The 20496-nt window shown below is 41.3% G+C and overlaps 1 protein-coding gene across 2 annotated transcripts; it reads left to right on the top strand.

Annotated features, from left to right (window-relative positions):
* The first annotated feature begins 13 nt into the window (after nucleotides 1–13).
* CDR2 (cerebellar degeneration related protein 2) lies at nucleotides 14–20496 on the top strand. 2 transcript variants are annotated; one of them, XM_075899475.2, is made up of 6 exons: nucleotides 14–149; nucleotides 7573–7651; nucleotides 8855–8967; nucleotides 15748–15896; nucleotides 16149–16313; nucleotides 18090–20496. In XM_075899475.2, exons 2-6 carry the CDS (start codon nucleotides 7642–7644, stop codon nucleotides 18958–18960), a joined length of 1308 nt encoding a protein of 435 aa, XP_075755590.1. In that variant the 5' UTR covers nucleotides 14–149; nucleotides 7573–7641; the 3' UTR covers nucleotides 18961–20496. The 2 variants fall into 2 exon arrangements, with proteins under 2 accessions (XP_075755590.1, XP_006112860.3); XM_006112798.5 differs by lacking the exon at nucleotides 7573–7651 and having other exon boundaries at nucleotides 17–149.

Genomic DNA, 20496 nt, shown 5'->3' with positions numbered 1-20496 from the left:
AGTTGAACGGTCCCCGGCTCGCCCCGCGCCAGGCTTGTCGGTGAGCGCGAGGAGCCCTCGGGGGGCCGCGATGCTGGCCGACAGCCTGGTGGAGGAGTTCGAAATCCGCGAGGATGAGCCCTGGTACGACCAGCAGGACCTGCAGCAAGGTGAGCAGCCTGGCTCCGCGCGGAGGATGCCCGCCTGACGCGGGCTCGGGGCTCAAGCGAACGGCTCCCGCTGGGCGAGGCGATGAAGGAGCCTCCTCCGGCGGCGTCTTCAGGGGATGATGGGGGTGGGGGGCGACAGGTAAGTCCCGAGGGGGCGCGGGATGGGGACAGGTAAGTCCTGGTGAGGCGGGCAGTTGGGAAACGTGGCTGGGGGGGGGGGAGATGTGTGCGCCCGGGCGGGGAGCGACTGAGGGGAGCGAGGCGAGGAAAAGGGCGAGGGCGTGGAGAGGACAGAAGGGCACAGTTGCCCCCCCGGGGCTAGCGCGGGGGTGGGTTATTATTTGGGAGACATCGTTAGGCTGGGGGCGCACGGAAGGAGGCTTTGTGACCATTGACATTGCAAAGCGTTTGCCATCCTGCAGCTTCTGAGGGCACCGGGGATTTAACCAAGAACAGCAATTCCCTGGGAGGCGCAATGGTATCGTGCGAGGTTTTTGGGCCGTACGGACTTGTGCAAAACGAACCCTGCAAGTGGCTTCGTGTACCTGACTTCGGAGCTGGTTCTTCCCTTAACTTTGTTCGCGTCCTGCGTGTGCCACTCCGTGAAAAGCTGCACCTCTTGGCGTAAAGCAGCTTGGGAATGGGAGTGCTTTCGCTGCAGTGCTTGCTTAAAATAGAGCGGCTGAATACTCCTTAGGGGCTTCCACACCCTGCAACCGCCTTCTGCTTGTCTGTAATTAAAGGGCTAAACACTAGAGCACATCTGACGAAGTGGGTCTTTGCCCACGAAAGCTTATGCTCCTACACTTACTTCAGTTAGTCTATAAGGTGCCACAGGACTCCTTGTCGCTTTTGCAGATTCAGACTAACACAGCTACCCCTCTGATACTAGAGCACAATAAAGGTGTTAAGTGGGCTAGTCTTTTGTTAGTCTTTAACTAAAAGAAACTTAAAAACAAAACAAAGCAATGGTCCTACAAGGACCATTGTTAACTTTATTGTGGATAGAGGGTCATTTACTGCTCTCAACTCCTCCTTACACAGGTCCTGTTTACAATTTACTGTGAAAATTTATTGACTAATTCCAATATATGTGTGCTTCTTTTAATACTATAATAATTATGTAGCTCTTATAGGATACAGTTACACCACAGGACAAAGTCAAATTAAGATATGCAACTTCAGTTATGTTAATTATATAGCTGAAGTCAAAGTACCTTATTTCAGCTTTTGGTACTGTTTACACTGCAGGAAGTTGAAGGGAGAGCACTCTCCCTTCAACTTCCCTTACTCCTGGTGAAAGCAGGACTACCGGTATGGACCAGAGTGCCCCTCTCAGTTTGAATTAGCTGTCTTAACTACACTCTCTAATTCAAACCCTGGAAGAACGAGAGCCGGAGCTTCAATCTTCCTCTGTAGTGTACATGTACCCATAGTGCTTTTTCATCAGTAGGTTTCCATGTACTTTATAAAGCTGGTTTGAGACATAGTAGTATAGAGTAGTGTATGCAGTAAAATGTATGGCATTATCAATTTTCTGAACCTCCAGTAGGCTTTAATTGGAATGCATTTAGAACAAACTATTTTGGGTTTAGCACTATTTAAAATTGGTATTTTAGTCTTATTTTTAAATAAGCTAATTATGTTCTTAAATGGTCAGTTCAGAACTGGAAACTCAGAGAAGGGGCTTCCTCAAAACTAGATTTAATTAAAACTTGGTTTCTCTAAGCTATTCCTCATTTAAGCTCTTTGAGGTTGGGACAGTTCTTTTGTTTTGGTTGTACATTGGCAAGCACAGTGGGATCCTGATACATGACTAGGGTTGATAGAGCCTATTGCATTATAAAGAATAGAAGTAGAAAAAAAATCATGTTTTTCATACTAAAGTCAAGTAGTTAACAATAAAAATTCCATCGCTGCTAACTACTGAATAGCTGTACAGCAGTTTTCAGCAGTTTTCATAGATTGTAACTTAACAGGATCGCATACCCATGAATAGTTTGCTGTTGTCTGGAAAAACTGGTGAACCATCTAACATTATTTTCTAATGATTTAGACTTTTTTTCCAATCCATTGTAAAGCTGTCACTATTCAGAGACAAACCTGTCTCTGTGAATCACCTAGCTTCCTCATGAAATGTACAGATCCTTTGGGCTGATCTGAATGAAAATAAATGGAATAACCTTTAGTTGGATTTCTTTTTATTATAATTATTATTCTTTGTATCAAACTGTTATTTTATGTTGTGCTTAAAAGTTCTACCTCCCAAATGGGACATTTCTTTGATGGTTATGAGATTCTCATATGTCAAATAGAATTATATACGTATTCTCTTATTAAAAAAAGGCCTAAGTGTAAGTGACTATTAGCCTTGCCCCTCCCCAAAGTAAAAAAATCACAAATCAGGAGGTAAATTTCCTGTAAAAGTATTTTTGCCCCATACTGCTTTTTGAAAATACTCTCTTTTCTGCAGTACTTTTTGAAAGTGTAAAAATGCTTCCCATCACTTTAAAATCTGGCAAATACTGACTTTTTTTCCTATTGATTAGAAATAAAGCTAAGTGGTGGGGTTTCTTAAATATGGCAATGATTTTTATAGCACCCGTTATGTCAAGATATCTATGCATTAGCATAAGTAAAATAAACAGAGCCCAGAAATAATATTGGATACTGTTACCAAGAAAGATCAGATTTTGAGGATTTCTGAAAATAAACTTAAAAACCCTAAACCCTTTGCAGTTGAGTAGTTAATGTTTAACTCTTAGCATTTGAAAATGCCAAATACAAAGTAGGTCAGAATTCAAACTAAAACTTTGTGTTATGAAAAATTAATTGCTGTAACATCTACTTTTAAAAATTTAGTTTAGTATCCAATCAGACTTTTAGTCAAAACAAAATGTTGTTTAAAGTGAATTTCATGATATGTTTAAGAATAGGAAGAGCAATGCTCTGCTTTTCATCGATTACATGTACTCTCCCTACCCCCTTGTTGCCTCTGTATCAGAGGCAGCAGAGTAGGGGGAGGCAGGAAAGCCAGCTCCCCATGAGCACTGGAACTGCGGAGCTGCCTGTTTCTCCCCCCCCCCCCCCCATGCTACTGTCTCTGATACACAGGAAGCAAAGAGGGAAGGAGAGTGTGTGTAGTTGATTATGATTAACCAATAAGCTCTGTAGGATGCTGGCGCAGCCTCTGTCTGTGGGGTACTCCAGCCCCCCATGGAGAGGCAGCAGCACAAGGTGGCAGGGGGCTCCCTGAGAGTAGGGCTGGGAGCATACTGGCTGCCATACTCATTCCTAGGGATTATCGAATAACCGCTAAGATTTGATGCAGTTACACAATTATTAACATTCCTAGAATGAAAGGTACAATATACATTCCACTATAACAATTCTAAAGCTTTCTTAAAAGCAAGGATCTGATAAACCTTTACCAGGATTGCTTACTGTCTTTTGTTTAAAGTATCATTTTGCTGTACAAAATTCTCTAAATCCTTGTATATAGGTATTAAAACATTGCGGTGGGGGAGGTTGAGCCCCCCCAATTATAACAATGGTGTCAGCATGGTTTTGTACTCAAGTGTAATTTAAGTAAGGACTGTTTAATGCAATAATAAGTACAGCTTCTAAGTCTTACTTTAGTATGGAAATTCCAGACATAATTAAACAGGAGGAGGAGTAAGCCATAAAGTGACTGACTTTAATTTGCATTATTTAAGTGGTTCACAATAACTCTAGCTTCATAGTGAAAAGTGACCTTTCTGAAGCATCTGTTGGGACTTCATTAACACATTGGCATAAATTTACAGTTTCTGAGATCACAGCTAAGAAATGGAGTACAGAGGGACAGCAGCTATATTGTACTGAATGTTTTAAAGACAGAATTTACATTGCTTGTTTCCTTATTCACCTGTTTATCTAAATTGCATAGCTGATTACTTTTTCTTGACTCTTTAAGACTAGTGATGTTAAAATGTATGTAATTACAGTTAGCCAACCACTGAAAATTTCAGTGGTTACATGGTTAAATGCAGGGTGGAAACCGGCTCCTGCCTCCCCCAACATTGCCAGGGAGCTGGCTGCTGCCCTACACTTTTGCCTCTTAAAAAGGCAGCAGCAGGGGGCAGCAGGCGGTATGCCTGGAGTTGACTTTTTAAGCTGGCTTTCTGAGCATACTGGTTTCTGCCTGCTGCCCGCACTGTTGTTTCTGTATCAGAGGCAGCAATGCAGGGTGTCAGTCAGCTCCCTGGGAGCTGATGCATGCTGGGAACCGGCTTTGGAGCCGGCTCCCAGTGATTACAGGCTCCCGCTTGCCTCCCTGTTCCTGGGGAGCTGGCTGCTGCCTTTGGTAGAGAGGCAGCAGTGTGGAATGGCAGCTGGCTCCTCTGGAGCATAACCTTTTGGGTAACCAATAAGGATTGGTTACCTGTTTATATGGCTACATTCTTACATCCCTTTTTCAGACACACCTTACACACGCTTAATGAACTTACTTGGCTAAGTAGTCCTTTCACTGGGTAGACTGCTTTGTATCACAACTCTCTCCAACCTCCTGCCCTGAGGGCCCTTGGAGCAGGAGTGTGTGCAATAGGGTAGTACCTATATGAAATTTAAGTTATTTTCACCCCTGTAAATAAGCCAGAAAAATAGGATTAATTTGGAATAGGATTACTTCTCACTAAACCTTACAGAAAAGAGATAAAATAGAGACATTTGCAATAGTGCTCTGTTTTAGCATGGGTAAGTCAGTGTTTAAGTTTTGAAAACGAGAAGAAAATGTTATTGGAAACCAAACTGACTAGAGCCCTTTTGAGTTAAAACTTACAAAGGATAAAACATACAAATGTTTATAGGGGATGAAGAAAAAAATTTACACTTGATGGAATTCAGATTTTAAAAAATGTAATAAAAACAAACAAAAAAATTATCAATCCCTTTTTAAAAGAAATCCAAAATAAAAATTAACTTCATAAAAATAACACTATTTTTGAAAAAATACAATCATTTAAACAAAGCATGTACTCTTTCCTTTTATTTAAAAAAATCCATCTTAATTGAGTTAGAACCTGAATAATGCCAGTTAAATTTGCGCATGTAATGATAAAGTAAAAGTTGGAACACTGCATTATTTGAAGTAACAGAAAAAGTTGCTACAAATTGTTGTAGAATGGCTTTAATAATTATGACCTCTGATTACTTAAAGTTAGTGTGTCGTGTGGATTTAGAATTTGCAAAATAGTACATTATACACATAACATTATATGGAGGATTATATACTCACTGAAGTTAGATTTCAGTAGAAAAATAAAAGGATTATTTTTGACTGCCAGTTTAAACTTTATTTTTGCCTCTGGTTAATCAGAATGAAAGCTGACATTTTTTGCCTCTGTAGATTGCAAGGAAATATCAAGTTAAATGTCTTAAGTAAAGTTGGCAAGGATTGTGAGACTTTATAGACAACTCAGAAAATGAAGGTGTAGCTGGGCTTGCACTGCATAACAAATTGAGTCATGATGAAAATTAATCTAGCAACTCCTGTAAGGTTAAAAAAGACAAAAGTTCTCCCTTTATTATGACCATTTTATAAAAAGTGCAGTAGATATAAAAAAGTGGGTGTGGGCATACCCATTACATGGCACACACATTTTGTGCATTTTAGTGTTTACACTTTGTATCCATAAAAAAATTAATTTAATATTGCTTATATAAACTTTTGGTACTGTATGAGGGACTTCTCTTTGCTGAATAATGAACCTTTTAGGTTTAATGAGATGAACTGTAATAAATGACATAAGGAATGTGATGTAAGAAGACTGCAGTGATGTCCCTATACAGGCAGTCCCCGGGTTACATGGATCCGACTTACATCGGATCCCTACTTACAAACAGGGTGAGGCAACCCCGCACTAGCAGCTTCCTCCCAGCAGACCAGGGAGACGCGAAGCTAGCGCCTCCCCCCCCCCCCCCAGCAGACCAGGGAGACGCAGAGCGGCTTTTCTCAGCAGACACCTCAGCTTGAGAAGAAAGGGCTGAGGGAAGTGAGGTGTGGGAGAATAAAACTGAGCTCTGGAGAAATGTTTGGCTAGAGTTTCCCCTACAATATGTACCAGTTCCGACTTACATACAAATTCAACTTAAGAACAAACCTACAGTCCCTATCTTGTATGTAATCCGGGGATTGCCTGTACAATGACATACTAACCTTTAATCACTGAACTATTTATCAGTATGTCACCAGAGAATAATTGTGTGTGTTTTCTTTTGTACATTAATTCATTATTTCCACACTATTCAGTTAAATTGTATGGTACACTTATACTGAGGTATACAACTTATGCTGGAGTATCAGAATTAAGGATATGAATAGTTAACCAGTAAGCATCACCCTTATTGGGTGATGCTTACTGGTTATAGTTATCCGCCAGTGGGTTGGAGCAGCCCCCACCTTCTGCTCCAACCCCCATTTGCGCCAGGCCCAGATGGAGCAGCGTGCTGTGTGTGTGGCAGCTTCAGCCCAGCCAGAGCAGCTCAAGATCTCCACCTGTCCCCCATTTAAGCAGTTAACTGGATTTTACATCCCTAATCAGAATCAGAGTATAAGGTTTGGATATCATGAGTCTTTGACACTGCTTTTCTACAACTAGCAGTTAATTCCCAAGATGTGGGTCTAACTACTATAGTACAGCCTCTTCCCGACTTACGAACCGGTTACGGACCAAGCAATTGGTCGTAACTCGGTTTGTTCGTAAGTCGGACCCCATAGAGTTACACGCAACCGCACTGTTCGTAAGCGCAGATTGCGTTCGTAACTCGGGGTCCGCCATTTATGACAGCTTTGGTCGTAACTGTGAACAGTCGTAAGTCAACCGTTTGCAACTCGGGGACCGGTTGTAGTACAGTGGGATCTTGGGAGCTTGTCTACAGTAAAGATGTTAAGGACTAGTCGACTATCGGATAAGCAAATGCTTATCGGCTAGTCAATTGACCAGTAGATTTCCCTCCCACTTGCTGCTTCTAGTAGTTTGTAGGATGTGGGGTTTAAATTTAGTTATACTCTGGAAAGCTCTTTGGATTATGCATCAGAATATAGTGATAATTTGAATACACTGTCTAAGTGAAGGGTTCACAAATCAATATTTAACAGGAATCTATTCTATTACAGCAACTGGATAGAGATAAGATATCAAACTAAAATGAAACAAGATAAAAGCAAGGGCATTTGAACTTCCAATGTAAAGAAATATTGGCGTTCATATTGCAGCATACCTATTATTATCTGTAGCACTTAATGTGGTATACACACTTTTAAATCTTGGCTAAAGAATTCTAAATTCTCCTTGTCCTTCCTAGTATTCTGGCAGTCTACCATTTGTGTTGCTAGTTCCATATATCTAAAAATTAACAAGATTGTATTTCCACCTTACAGGTATATGACAATCTGTTCATGCTCCGAGTGATGTGAAGGAAGTGGAAAATTACAATCTTTGTATAAGGAATGTTTCAATGTAACTATTGGATTCTGCACTTCTCTTTTATATGAAATATGCCATGTTTAAGGGGGGTTACTATCCTAGTAATAACCTAGTTTATTGATTTCCATTTTCACACAAAGTGTGAGATGCATGCAACAGAAGAACTTGTAAATTGTTCTTTCATATGCTTGACATTTACTAATCCATGCTGTAGTTAAAGGAAGGCATCCAAGCTTAGATGTAGTCCCTGTATATTTGGAGTCCTCATTCTATTTTTTTTTTAAAGCTATATTCATAGGAATCTGGAGGTTGCTTAGGAAAATTAAGCTGAGTTTCAAATATCTTTAAGGCTATGTCTACATTGCACTTTGTTGTGCAAGAACATATGCAAATGAGGCACGGTGATGAATATTTCCAAGCCTCATTTGCATACTTAATGAGCCGCCATTTTGCGCAAGGAGCTTTTGCGCAAGAGCCGTTCTTCCTGAAAATAAGCAGTGTAGACTGCTCCTTCTTGTGCAAAATGGCAGCTCATTAAGTATGCAAATGAGACGCGCTGATTTTCATTGCCGTGCCTCATTTGCATATGTTCTTGTGCAACAAAGCACAATGTAGACTTAGCCTAAGAGACTAAAGAGCATTTATAATCTTTTCTGAGGAAGGGAAATTACCCACTGTCTGGTACAGTTTACAAGTCTAGAGACACACAATACATATGTGAGCCCATTATCTAACTTCTTGTTTCATCAGAAAAAGTGTGTGTTTGAAAATATTCAGCTGTTTGTGTAATGGTGCTGCATGGGCTCAGTTGCCTTTTGGGGTGGTCAGAAGGAAAATGAGCACTGCAATTTTTTCCCAGACCTGTTAAGTACTGGTTAGGCCAGGCCTTTTTGCTTTTGCTCTCCTCTCAAACCTGTGACTAACCTATTATCATGGGTTAGTATTTAGTTTAATTCAGGGATATAGGGTACACTTGGTGGTACACTACTGGGCCTCATGTTTTTATGCTGCTCTCTGTCTACCATGTTGGGAGCCTCATTCCCATTCATCCTCATCTGCATACGGGACAAAGTGAATGGGAAGATGTAGATGGGGAATGACAGAAGGCAAAGAGACAGGTGAGGAAAGTAAAACTAATGTGTTGGAATGAATGAGGAAAAAATTAGAGAATTAGCTTCAATCCCAAATAAGTTGTACCGGAGTTGAAATTTACAGGCAGATGATTTATTTCTTTAGATCTGCATCTTGCTGCTGAGCTTGGGAAGACATTACTGGATCGTAACACAGAACTGGAAGAATCTTTGCAGCAAATGTATGCAACTAATCAAGAGCAACTACAAGAGATAGAGGTAAATGTTTAAGTAGTGAATTCTGTTGCAGAGTTTAATAATCTTGGGTGGACACTGAAGTATTTTGGATACCATGAAACTTCATTTTAATGAGGTCTTATGAGTCCTTCAAAACTTCATCTTCCAAGAAGTCCCCCTGAATGCTTCCTACAGTTCATTTTAGTCTGACTCTAGAATTTGTAAAGCTTGATAACATGTATAGACACGTGGTTCCCTCTCTTGAGTAGGATATTTGTATCTTGACTACATTTAACTCTGTAACTAGATAGGTACCTGTTGTGTTTGCGTAAAATTGCTGTTTCAGGAACTGATACTGTTTAAGATGAGTTTCTCTATCTTAATACATGAAATGGATGGATTATTGTTCTTAAATTCAGAAAATACACGTAGAAGAAATCTCTATAGGATTTTGAAAATCCAGTGTTGTTTGAAGTAGTATGACTAGCTGTTTCCATTAATATCTTCACAAAAAACCCTGTAAGTTTAACAAATGCCATTCGTGCATATGCAAAAAGCTTCCTCTAGTTGCACAATAGAGAAAAGTGATATTTTTGTGTGCTGTATATTTAATATTTGTCTGATCAACAAGTATTAAAGTCAATTGCAAATAACTTACACTGTAAATAGAATACAGGCAGGATCCGCACTTACGAACGGGGCTTCTCCCTGTCTCCCTAGTCTGCTGGGGGGGGCCAGCAAAGCCGCTGGACCCCCCCAGCAGACCAAGGACACCCGAGCAAAGCCGCCGCCTGGGAGCAAAGCCACCACCTGGGCGGCTTTGCTCCCGGGCAAACAAGCAAAGCCGCCCAGGCGGCGGCTTTGCTCGGGTGTTCCTGGTCTGCTGGGGGGGGGTCCAGCGGCTTTGCTGGACCCCCCAGCAGACCAGGGGGACAGGAGCAAAGCCGCGGAGCACGCCCGCAGCGGGACAGCCCGGGTGCGCCAGGGCTGTCCCGCTGCGGGCAAGCTCCAAGGCTTTGCTCCCCGTCTCCCTGCAGACCAGGGAGACGGGGAGCAAAGCCGCGGAGCACGCCCGCAGGAGGACAGCTCAAGCACGCCCGGGTTGTCCCGCTGCGGGCGTGCTCCGCGGCTTTGCTCTCCGTCTCCCTGGTCTGCAGGGAGATGGGGAGCAAAGCCGCGGAGCACACCCGCAGGGGGACAGCTGAAGCGCGTCTGGGCTGTCCCGCTGCGGGCGTGCTCCGCGGCTTTGCTCCCCATCTCCCTGGTCTGACCAGCAGACCAGGGAGATGGGGAGCAAAGCCTCGGAGCACACCAGCAGTGGGACAGCCGCGGCGCGCCTGGACTGTCCCACTGCCTGCGTGCTCTGCGGCTTTGCTCCGCGTCTCCCAGGTCAGCAGACCAGGGAGACGGAGCAAAGCCGTGGAGGACTTGGGCGATCCCGCCACCCCGGTCTGTGGGGGGGGGAAGGGGGTGCAGCTAGCGCCCCGCCCACCCCAAGCAGACCAGGCTTTTCTTGCCTACCCCTGGGGTAGAGCAGCTGGGGCTGCCGGGTTGGTCCCGCAGCACCGCTCCGGACCAACCCGGCAGCACCCCAGCTGCTCTGCCCCAGGCATCCTGATTCAGCCGCTGCTGGTCAGTTTCAGCAGCTGCTGAATCAGGACGCCTGGGGCAGAGCAGCTGGGGTGCTGCTGGGTCGCTCCAGTAGCGACGAGGAGCCGTGCTACTGGAGCAACCCAGCAGCACCCCAACTGCTCTGCCCCAGGCATCCCCAAGTCAGCCGCTGCAGAAACTGACCAGCGGCTGACTACAGGAAGCCCGAAGCAGAGTTGCTCTGCCCCGAGCTTCCTGGAATCAGCCTCTGATCAGTTTCAGCAGCAGCTGACTTGGGGATGCCTGGGTTTCTTAAGTTGAATCTGTATGTAAGTCAGAACTGGCATCCAGATTCAGCCGCGGTTGAAACTGATCAGTTTCAGCACCGGCTGATGCCAGTTCCGACTTACATACAGATTCAACTTAAGAACAAACCTACAGTCCCTATCTTGTACGTAACCCGGGGACTGCCTGTATTCAACATTCTAGTTATTCATTGATAGACATTTTTAACTTTTCAGTTAGCGAAAAGAACTGTAAAATGAACTGTGATTGGTACTTAAGAAAAATTTACATGATGCAAGTAGTATTAAAGCAGTAATTAATTTAAAGTAAAATATATATCTGCCTGCAATTTAGAGCATGTTGAAATAATCTTTCAGTATAATAATAGCAGCCATTACAGCTTTAATCTGACATTTGTATCAGGCTATGTATGGAAGCAAACTAATGCTCTGTTGGTGATAACATGGCATTTTAAATTCTAGGATGTTTGAAGGTTTCTCTTCTGGTATGAATTTTCTTTAAAAAAGAGCTAGTGGTTGCCCACTACAGCTGGTCCCCAACTTACGAACAAATTACATACCAAACACTTGGTCATAGCCCGATCTGTTTGTAAGTTGGACCTCATTCATTTAAATGCAGCCGCGCTGTTCGTAAGCGTGGCTCACATTCGTAATTCGGGGACTGGCTGTATAGACAAAAAGTGCCATTTTTTTTACCTACCTCTGTACATACCTCAGGAACATCACTAAAGGAAAACACTACTGGAGATAAAACCACCAACCACAAACAGACCCAACCTTTCTGTGTTTGTTTATGCAGAAACTTTTAAATGTCCCATCGTTCTAACTGGTTCACGTACAAGATTGGTCCTTAGGAGTCTGAAGAGTGTAAACTCTTAGAGCTGCAACACAAACTGTTAGGTCTCCCACTCTGTTGTAGATGAAGATGCAGAAAAGGGCAATGAAAATGATAGGGGGTAAAGAACAGCTTCCATATGAGGAGAGATTAACAAGACTGGTGCTATTTGTTTTGAAAAGAGGTGACTGGGTGATGGGATATGATAGAGGTCTACACAATCATGAATAAGTGTTATGGTGTTCACACCTTCACATAACACAAGAACTAGGGCAGTGGTTCTCAAAATGTTTTTGAACACACCCTCCTTCTTTGTGTCTGTAGTAGTTTATGCTCTATCCTCTCTCCCCACAAATCTCTGTATTATTAACCCTTCCCCCCCCACTTTTTCTCTCTGGGATGACAGTGTGATATAATCATGTCACACTGGTATCCCTCAGCCCCTCCCTCTGCCCTCAGCTGCCCTGTCTCCTCCTACTCTTCCCAGTAGTCCAGCCTGCAGCTGGAGCAAGGTGGCCTCCTGCCTCCCCCCTCCTAGGGGGCTGGGAACTGGGTGCCTTCCTCCCCTCCCCCCGGGGGGGAAGGGCCACAAGACATGCAGCCTTATCCCCTCCTGAAGGGGCCAGAGCTGTGTGGCCTTCCCCCCCCCCCCTTGCAGGCAGGGGCTGGAGGGGGGAGCCACATGGCCTCAGCCTGGTCCAGCTCCCTGGTGGCCGGGGGGGCACGGAGGGAAGCCAGGGCTGGGCTGAGGGAGGCCCAGAGAGCCAGGGCAGGCCATTGCTGCCATGCCTCAGCCTGGCCCTCCCCAGCAGAGGAGGAGGAGTTAAAAAAAGAATTAGATGATTTCATGGAGGATAGGTCTGTCAATGGCTATTAGCCAAGATGGTCAGGGTTGCATTTCTGTCCTTCAGGTATCCCTGACTAGCTGCTTTGGGGAAAGGATCACTTAAAATTGCCCTATTTGTGTTCATATCGTCTGATGCACAGGACACCCGAGATGGGATACTGGGCTGGGTGGACCATGGGTCTGATCCATTATTGCCATTCTTATGTCCATCACTTTGTAATTTACTAATTTTTATGAATAAATGGTAAGGAAATGCTATCATCTTGCCAAATGAAAAACTGAAATCTGTCCAACACATTCTGTGGGAGAGGCTATCAAAAGAGACTTGTGTTGCTTTTTTAGTGTAGATTTGCTGACAGCTTAGTTAACCCCCCCCCCCCCCACTAATTAACCTGATCTTTATTACTTAGAGTTGTGCATAACAGAACTTTTGTATGTTTCATTTCAAAAGGCAGTTTCTTTGTCTTCACTGCACAGGAAGGACTAAGGGAATTGAAATGTGTAGAACTATTCATAATCCTTATTTTGAAGCTAAAACTAAAGATTTAAAACACTTGCTATCCAAGACTAAATACCTAATGCTCATTATAGCTGACCTTTGCACTGACACGTATGCTAGTAACTAATCATGATGGATGTAATAAATGCAAGAGCAGATTAAAATCAATTCCAGAGCAACTGAACCCGAATGTTCATGAGTCTTGGCATCTTTTGTAAATACAAACATGGGGAGTTACAGCTCTCCATTTCATAGTGATCTGGTGGTGTGCAAGTCTGCTTAGCACATTATCACTTCCAGCTCCATACAGTATTAAGTTTTCCTATTTCCCTTGCAATTGATGTAGCTGGTAGTATGAATTTATGAAAACCCTGAAAAGCTAGTCTAAACTTCAATGCTTGCACGTGTGGGTTTTGCTCTCCTCTCCTGCATGACACTTTCAAGTTAGCCAGACATGCAGGGTAAGAGGAGGTGGCTTCTTAGAGTAGATTATTACGCTCTTCTTGTTTTCTGTGTTGTTCTAGTTCCAGTTTACCTAAAGCATAGGCTGTCCGCATAAACTACTGTTGGGTGAGTTCTTCATTATGTATTAAAGCACCTAAATTCATAACACTTATCTTCATTTTTATATGCTCAGTCACTCTTCACTGTTGAAGAAATCAGGAACACTTTCAACTTGCTTTGAGCCTGGCAGACAAGGGAAAGTTTAATCTGAAGTGGGTCACATTGAGATTGTTTGTTTGGTTAATCCAATGCTATTTTTGCGTGAATCCTGTTATGTGCCCAGGGGTTGCACAAGGATCTACTTGATTTTAGTAGATTGTTATGTAGCAGTTCATAGTCCTAGATTAACTTGTAATCGCTTTTTAAATTATCTAAGATTAAAATGCATCAACCTTCTAATGGGGTAAAAGGTTAAGTGTATTAGAAGCTCTGATTACATAATAGGCCACCTCCTAATCTAGAAATCTTTCAGGCAACGTGGATGTGAATTATTTTGAACATTTAACATGCAACTGTGTAAAATGTGATTAAAACCTAATACTTCAAGAAACACTGTATCTTCAATTTCTTTAGGACAAACTAGTTTAGAATAATGTGAATTTTGAACTTATTCTAAAGAAAATGGAGCAAATATCTACGCAGTCAATTTGAAAATACCTAGAAGATAAGGTGATCAGTAATAGTCAAAATGAATTAATTTGTTCTTAATGTCAAACCCACCTACTATGTTTTCTCCCTGCTTCCTCTATAGAGGGGCATCACTGTGGGGGCAGGCAGCTCTGCAGGAGCTGGCTTGAAAGCCACTTCCCATGTATACTGGCTCCTGTCTTCCCACCCTCTGCACTGCTAACTCTCATATCGGAGGCAGCAACCTGGGGGGATAGGCAGCTCCACAGGGAACAGTGCTGTCTCTGTGGGGAGTAGGAGGGCTCCATGGGAGCTGACTTCTGCTTCCCTCTCTGCCCCTTGCCTCTGGTACAGGTGTGTGTACATGCAGTCATTTGGATTAGGGTTTATCAGTTAATAGTGTAAACGAGTACATGTTAACATCATGAGAGAGTACACTTATAAAATTTGTGAATGATACCAAGATTGGAGGATACCAAGCTGCCAGTGCTCTGGAGGATAGGATTATAATTCAAAATGATCTGGATAAATGGGAGAAATGGTCTGAAGTCAACAACATGAAATTCAGTAAGGGCAAATGTAATGTATTCTATGCAAGAAAGGATAATTAGTTGCACACATACAAAATGGGAAATGACTACTTATGAATGGAGTACTGCAGAAAGGAATCTGCAGGTAATTCTAGATCAAAACTTAGATATGAGTCAGTATTTGCTTATTTTGCCATGTCAGGAGTGCAGGAGACTGGACTAGATGACCTCTTGAGGTCCCTTCAAGTGCTATAATTCTATGGTATTTCTCATCCAGGGATGATTTAAGTGCTTGTTTGAATCTAGGGTACCTGGGACTTTGAAGTATTGGTGTGTAGTAAAATTGATATAGATATGTTCAAGACTGGGAAAGCCTAAGCTGTTTCAAATACCAAGGGATTTAAAGATGGTTTCGTACTCTTATGTTGGAAATCTTTATCCTCTGATTTCTAAAAGCAGTTTCACCACTACAAAATAAACAACCTGTTAAGTTACTTGAATAAAGAGGATTACAAGTGAGAACATTTCATACAGAATTAAAAACACAAGAGATCTTTGATTGAGATTTACAGAAGCTAGACTACCTCTTTGTGGGTAATTAAAGTTTATACTTCTTGATAAATAGTAACTCAGATATCCTCAGTCTATAGTTTTAAGACTAAACTAAACTGTTTCCTTAAATTTAGGACTGCTTCATACACTGAGATTCTGATTTGACAGGGTCTAAGAATGCAAAGTACTTCCCTAGTGTTCTAGCTGGTACATTTCGAATTTGTAATTTATGCAGTGGTAATTTAAATCCTCCTTACTCTAACTTAAGGAAACTACATTATAGTGTGATGTCTCTCTCTTTATTCTGAGATTTTAAAGTATTAGTGGGCTTCAGTTTGTGGGACACACTCCAGAACTATAAGGGTAAAACGTCTTTCCATAGTATTGCACTCAAAACTAATGTACATTGTATTACTCTTAACATTAAGGAAACTAATTGTAAATTCTTATTTAAGAATTTAAAGTTAAAACTTACCATATTTACATTGCTAAATGTTTAATCCTACTTAGTGTAACTACAAATTATCTTACAGTACCTTACAAAGCAAGTAGAGCTCTTGCGTCAGATGAATGACCAGCACGCCAAGGTCTATGAACAGCTGGATGTTACCGCAAGAGAACTAGAGGATGCTAATCAAAAACTCGTTGTAGATAGCAGAATGTCACAACAAAAGATACTCAGGTAACTAAAGTTCTGTGGAGCAACTTTTTTTATATTGAGGAAATGGAAGGGAATACATTAACGAATGAATTAGTTTATGTATTTTGGGGAGTCTGGGTTGAGTGTGTGGCTTTGTTAGTCACTGGTAATTGGATCTGCTTCCAGAGGAAGAAACACCAAGACTGAGGGGATAATAACTTACCTCATACTATTGGTCATGCTCTTGACTTAACATGACTGGCTTTAACAGTTTTATATGTCCATTAACTTCAGTCTGACAGAGACTATTGAAAGCCTGCAAACCCATATAGATGACCTTCAGAGACAAGTAGAGGAATTAAAGAAATCAGGACGAGGCCACAAGAACCATGAAAGATCTGAGCAACCGCGATCCGTGCACAGTGTCTCCTGTTTGAAGGAGCTGTATGATCTTCGCAAGTAAGACAATAACTCAGTTACATATGTCACTCTGTAGGCAGATTTTTTTGACTCTTTCATCTATTTGTTTGCAGCAGAGCAAAGAAAGTAGTCATGCATTTTTAGAAAATTTGTCAATGTCCATCCAGACAAATGAGTTGAGGAGACAAAAGTAGTCTTCACAAGCCTGCTCTTTCCATCTTGTGTCTTCACTTAACCATACAAAGAATGTTAGTGTGAACACTTCGTAGCCATCCCTGCTCCCTCTGTTACCTTTCTGACAGCTCCCTAGAAAACTACCTCTGGGATTTCCTTCTGTTTTCCTATTACCCAAGCAAAATTAATTGTCTTTGACAGACGTGAAATAAGACTAATTTGGAACAAGTGATCATGTAGCATCAATAAAGCAAACATCACACAGAATCTTAACATCTGAAGAATGGATTTTAAACCTGCAGAAATCGGAGGTCAGGATTAAGAGGAGCAATTGAATCTTAAAATCTGATGTTAGACCCAATTATTCTGATAAATTGTCTGTAATACATGATGGGGGACAAAACCTAAAATTTAGCCGTGGCCTCTTAGGCATATTAGTAGCATAGATTAATTTAGGAACAGAATAACATGAGTTAAGAGCGGGTATAAAGAAACATACTCTGTGTACCATGGTGCACAGTTATACTGTCTCTTCAGTTGTCTGTACATACAGACTCTGCTATCCAGAACTAATATTGTAATTCCTAACTTGTTTAAGACTCATTCAATTTATTAAAAATACTGTAAATTATTAATGTTCAATTTAAAACACAAGCATGTTAAACTATTACAGTAGGCTTCAATATTAACACTTCCAAAGTGTGCACTCAAGAGGTGTGGGGTTTTTTTTAAATTGGAATTGCAAACCATGTTTGAGTGAAACTTTATCAGACTGGACATAATGGATCTTATGACTAGAGTTGCCAGATGGTTTCAATAAAAATACCGGACACAATTGACATTACATCACAATCTACATTATATCTTATTTAGAAAATACCGGACATTTATATTTCTCATTTACATTTTCTCAATTTGTTTCCCAAACAGAAAGCTCAAATACTGGACTGTCTGGTTCAAAACTGGACACCTGGCAACCCTATTTATGACCCTTCTAGGCATTAAGGTTTTAAAGTGGACATACTGAGCCTTTTAAACTATAGGGTATGGACAGGGCTCGACAATTAGTGTAATCTACTTGCCCGTGGCGAGTAGATTACAAGCCGGCAGAGCCGTGCAGTGCGGTAAGCGCATGCGCAGCACGCCGAACCGTGCGGCTGGCGAGCAGAGCTCGCTGCCGCTTGGTGAGCCCTGGGTATGGATATCTTATAGGTCACAGATCCATTTCATTATGAAAATTGTACAAGTTAAATAGGGAAAAAACCCTATTGGATCATCATGTAGTCCATCTTCCAATACTAGGAATATCCTGTAGAAAACTATATCTTTAGTCCAGAGTGTTTCTTTGAGGACATATCATCTGCTTGTACAGTAGGTTTTATGTCTACAATTTGATACTAAATAACTGCCATTCCACCTGAATTGGGAAGCGTGTATCACTGGGTACACTGAATTTCCTAGAGCCCTGTAAAAAAGAATTGTAGCTTTGCAAAAAGATATACTTTAAACAACCAAACTGGTTCTGTTTGGAAACTAGTTTTCAACAGAGAATTTTAAATTCTGTCTCTAAATTCTACCCAGAAGAGGCAGTCTAAAAGTTGTAGGAAATCTTAGCTTTAATACTTTTTTTTGTTTCTGCAGGTATTTTGTTTACGATCATATTTTTGCAGAAAAAATTACTTCAATGGATAGTCAGCTGAGTCCCATAGAAGAAGAAAATGAGAACTTAAAAAAGGCACTGACTGTATTACAAGCACAACTTAATCTAGAAAAAGAGAAGCGAGTGACAATGGAAGAGGAGTATCATCTTATGGTAAAGGAGAACTGTGACCTTGAGCAGAGGCTGGTTGATAAAGACTTATACCGGGCTCGGGCAGAGGAGCTTGAATTGGAAGTGGCTGAAATGAGGCAGATGTTTCAGTCTGAAAACACATTTGTCAGCAGTATGGAGAATATGGTTCCAGAATCATTTTATATCTCATTTAAGGAGTCTTTAGAAAGGGAAATTAATCAGAGCCCTTCAGAAGATGCATTCTTGACTGTCCCCTTACTTGATAAAAGGGCTCTAAAAAGAAGTAGCAGTGAGACCTTCCTAAGCAGTGTTGCCGGTGGAGACCTTCTAATGGGCCATGAAGAAACTTGTATTAGAAGAGCAGAAGCTGTGAAGCAGCGAGGTATCTCCTTGCTTAATGAAGTGGATGCTCAGTATAATGCTCTGAAGGTTAAATATGAGGAACTTCTGAAGAAGTGTCAAATGGATGAAGATTCTTTGAAACATAAGGCTGTACAAACATCAAAACAGTATTCCAAAGACCTTAGTGTAGGGAAACCCCAGTCTGACCATTCAGCTGCTGATCAAGAGTATGGAAATGTTGAACTAAGTGGCTCGCCCACAAATACTCTACCTGAGTATAAAGCTCTCTTTAAGGAAATTTTTAGTTGTATCAGAAAAACAAAGCAGGAAATAGATGAACATAGAACAAAATATAAGCGTTTCTCTTCTCAGCCCTAATGCTTGTATGTATTAATTATGCTAATGACCTCCCACTAAAAAGTTTTGTATTAGTCTAGAAGGGAAACATTAAGTATCCCTCTGGTGTTTGTACGTATCTTGCTGTCACATGTACTCCCTTCAATTTGAATGTGTGTTCACTTTACCTGTAAATATGTATGATGTGGTCAGTCAGTCAGCTCTATTTCTGTGCACACGACCTGTGCCACACAGAAAATATTATTGTTCAGTGGTAGTTGTTGGCAGTCTTAAAAATAGAAATTTTGGCCTAATTTTTGCATACTAGGTTTGTCCTGTCCTCTGTAGCAGCAACCGACTCAGTGCGCTACAGAAACTGGAGAGCTAAGAAGAAATTGTATTATACTTTCTCCATAGTTGGAAATGTTTTCCTTCACAAATGAAGGTTTTGTTCCATCTTGGCCTTGCAACTTTTTGTGTACTAAAATCACCAATGGTATACTTCTGCTTCTGACTGAAATTAGCAGTCTGTCTGAACAGATGTGCCCTGGCAGTAATAAGGGGTATTGGCATAGCAACCTATACAATGCTTAACTTAAGCCAATACCAAGTTTTCATGTGCACTAAACTTTCTCCTTTTAGCAGAAATGTCTTTATCTTAAAAAGGGATTAGATGTAAAAGTATGAATATTTCAGAGAGTTCAATGTTTAGGGCACTGTTTTAAGGCAAGATACTGTGAACTATATTTGTCTTTGATCTATTGTTCCTTATTGATACTCTTAAAGTGCATTTTTGTCATTTGATAAGATGGAATGTTACAAGTTAGCTAGCTAATCTTTGTGGTAGCTTTGATATGGAGGAATGGCTTTCTTTAATTAATGCCTCCAACCCGTTTTTAAAGGAGACAGGAGAAGTTCAGGTGGTGGTGTACATCACTTTACACCATTTTAGGTCAAGCTTGTTTAGACCTATTTAGTATCAGCAGGAAAACAACAACTCAAAACACTAATTTAAGAACCAGAATATAACATATAAGAACTGGGGCCAAGGTAAGTTAAACCTCTCTTTGCTCCTTCCCATTCATTCCATCCATCTTTCCTAATAAAATAAAAATTGCATGACCAACTTCAACTAATGAAAACACAGACTATAGAGGAACACTGCATCAAATGGGAGGAAGAAAGACAGGATATGGCAATGGCTGAGAAGCCAAGAAAGAATGGAAACCAGATAACAGCACTAAAAGATTCTGATAATTTTACAAGAGTAGGGACGCAGCTTAACTTTTTAAAGTGTTAACATCAGTGGTTGCTGTGGAATAAAAACTGTCCCCTAGATAAATCAAAGTGTTGGTACATGATGTTAGACTTTATAGTTCTAATTAAATTGTCTGCCATCTGTGTAATGTAAGCTAGTCTCCAGTTAATTTATACTTGTCCTTCAGTAAGAGTATTCAGTTTTCAAGTTGTGGACACTTCAACTGTAAGCAGTTGTGTACTGAAATAAATACCTATTAAAAAAATTCTAAATTATGAATATTTTTCTAAACGGCAAATAAAGCCATGCAGGTAAAGTTA

Source organism: Pelodiscus sinensis, chromosome 15 (assembly GCF_052426305.1).
Source record: "Pelodiscus sinensis isolate ZL-2025 chromosome 15, ASM5242630v1, whole genome shotgun sequence".
NCBI classification, from domain to species: domain Eukaryota; kingdom Metazoa; phylum Chordata; order Testudines; family Trionychidae; genus Pelodiscus; species Pelodiscus sinensis.
This window is presented reverse-complemented; position numbering and strand designations above follow the sequence as displayed.

Excerpts from the sequence above, each read along its gene's own strand:
- CDR2 (XM_006112798.5), top strand. The coding sequence starts at position 71 with ATGCTGGCCGACAGCCTGGTGGAGGAGTTCGAAATCCGCGAGGATGAG. Across the intron at positions 15,897-16,148 it reads TCACAACAAAAGATACTCAG|TCTGACAGAGACTATTGAAA; the intron begins GTAACTAAAGTT and ends CATTAACTTCAG. Across the intron at positions 16,314-18,089 it reads GAGCTGTATGATCTTCGCAA|GTATTTTGTTTACGATCATA; the intron begins GTAAGACAATAA and ends TTGTTTCTGCAG.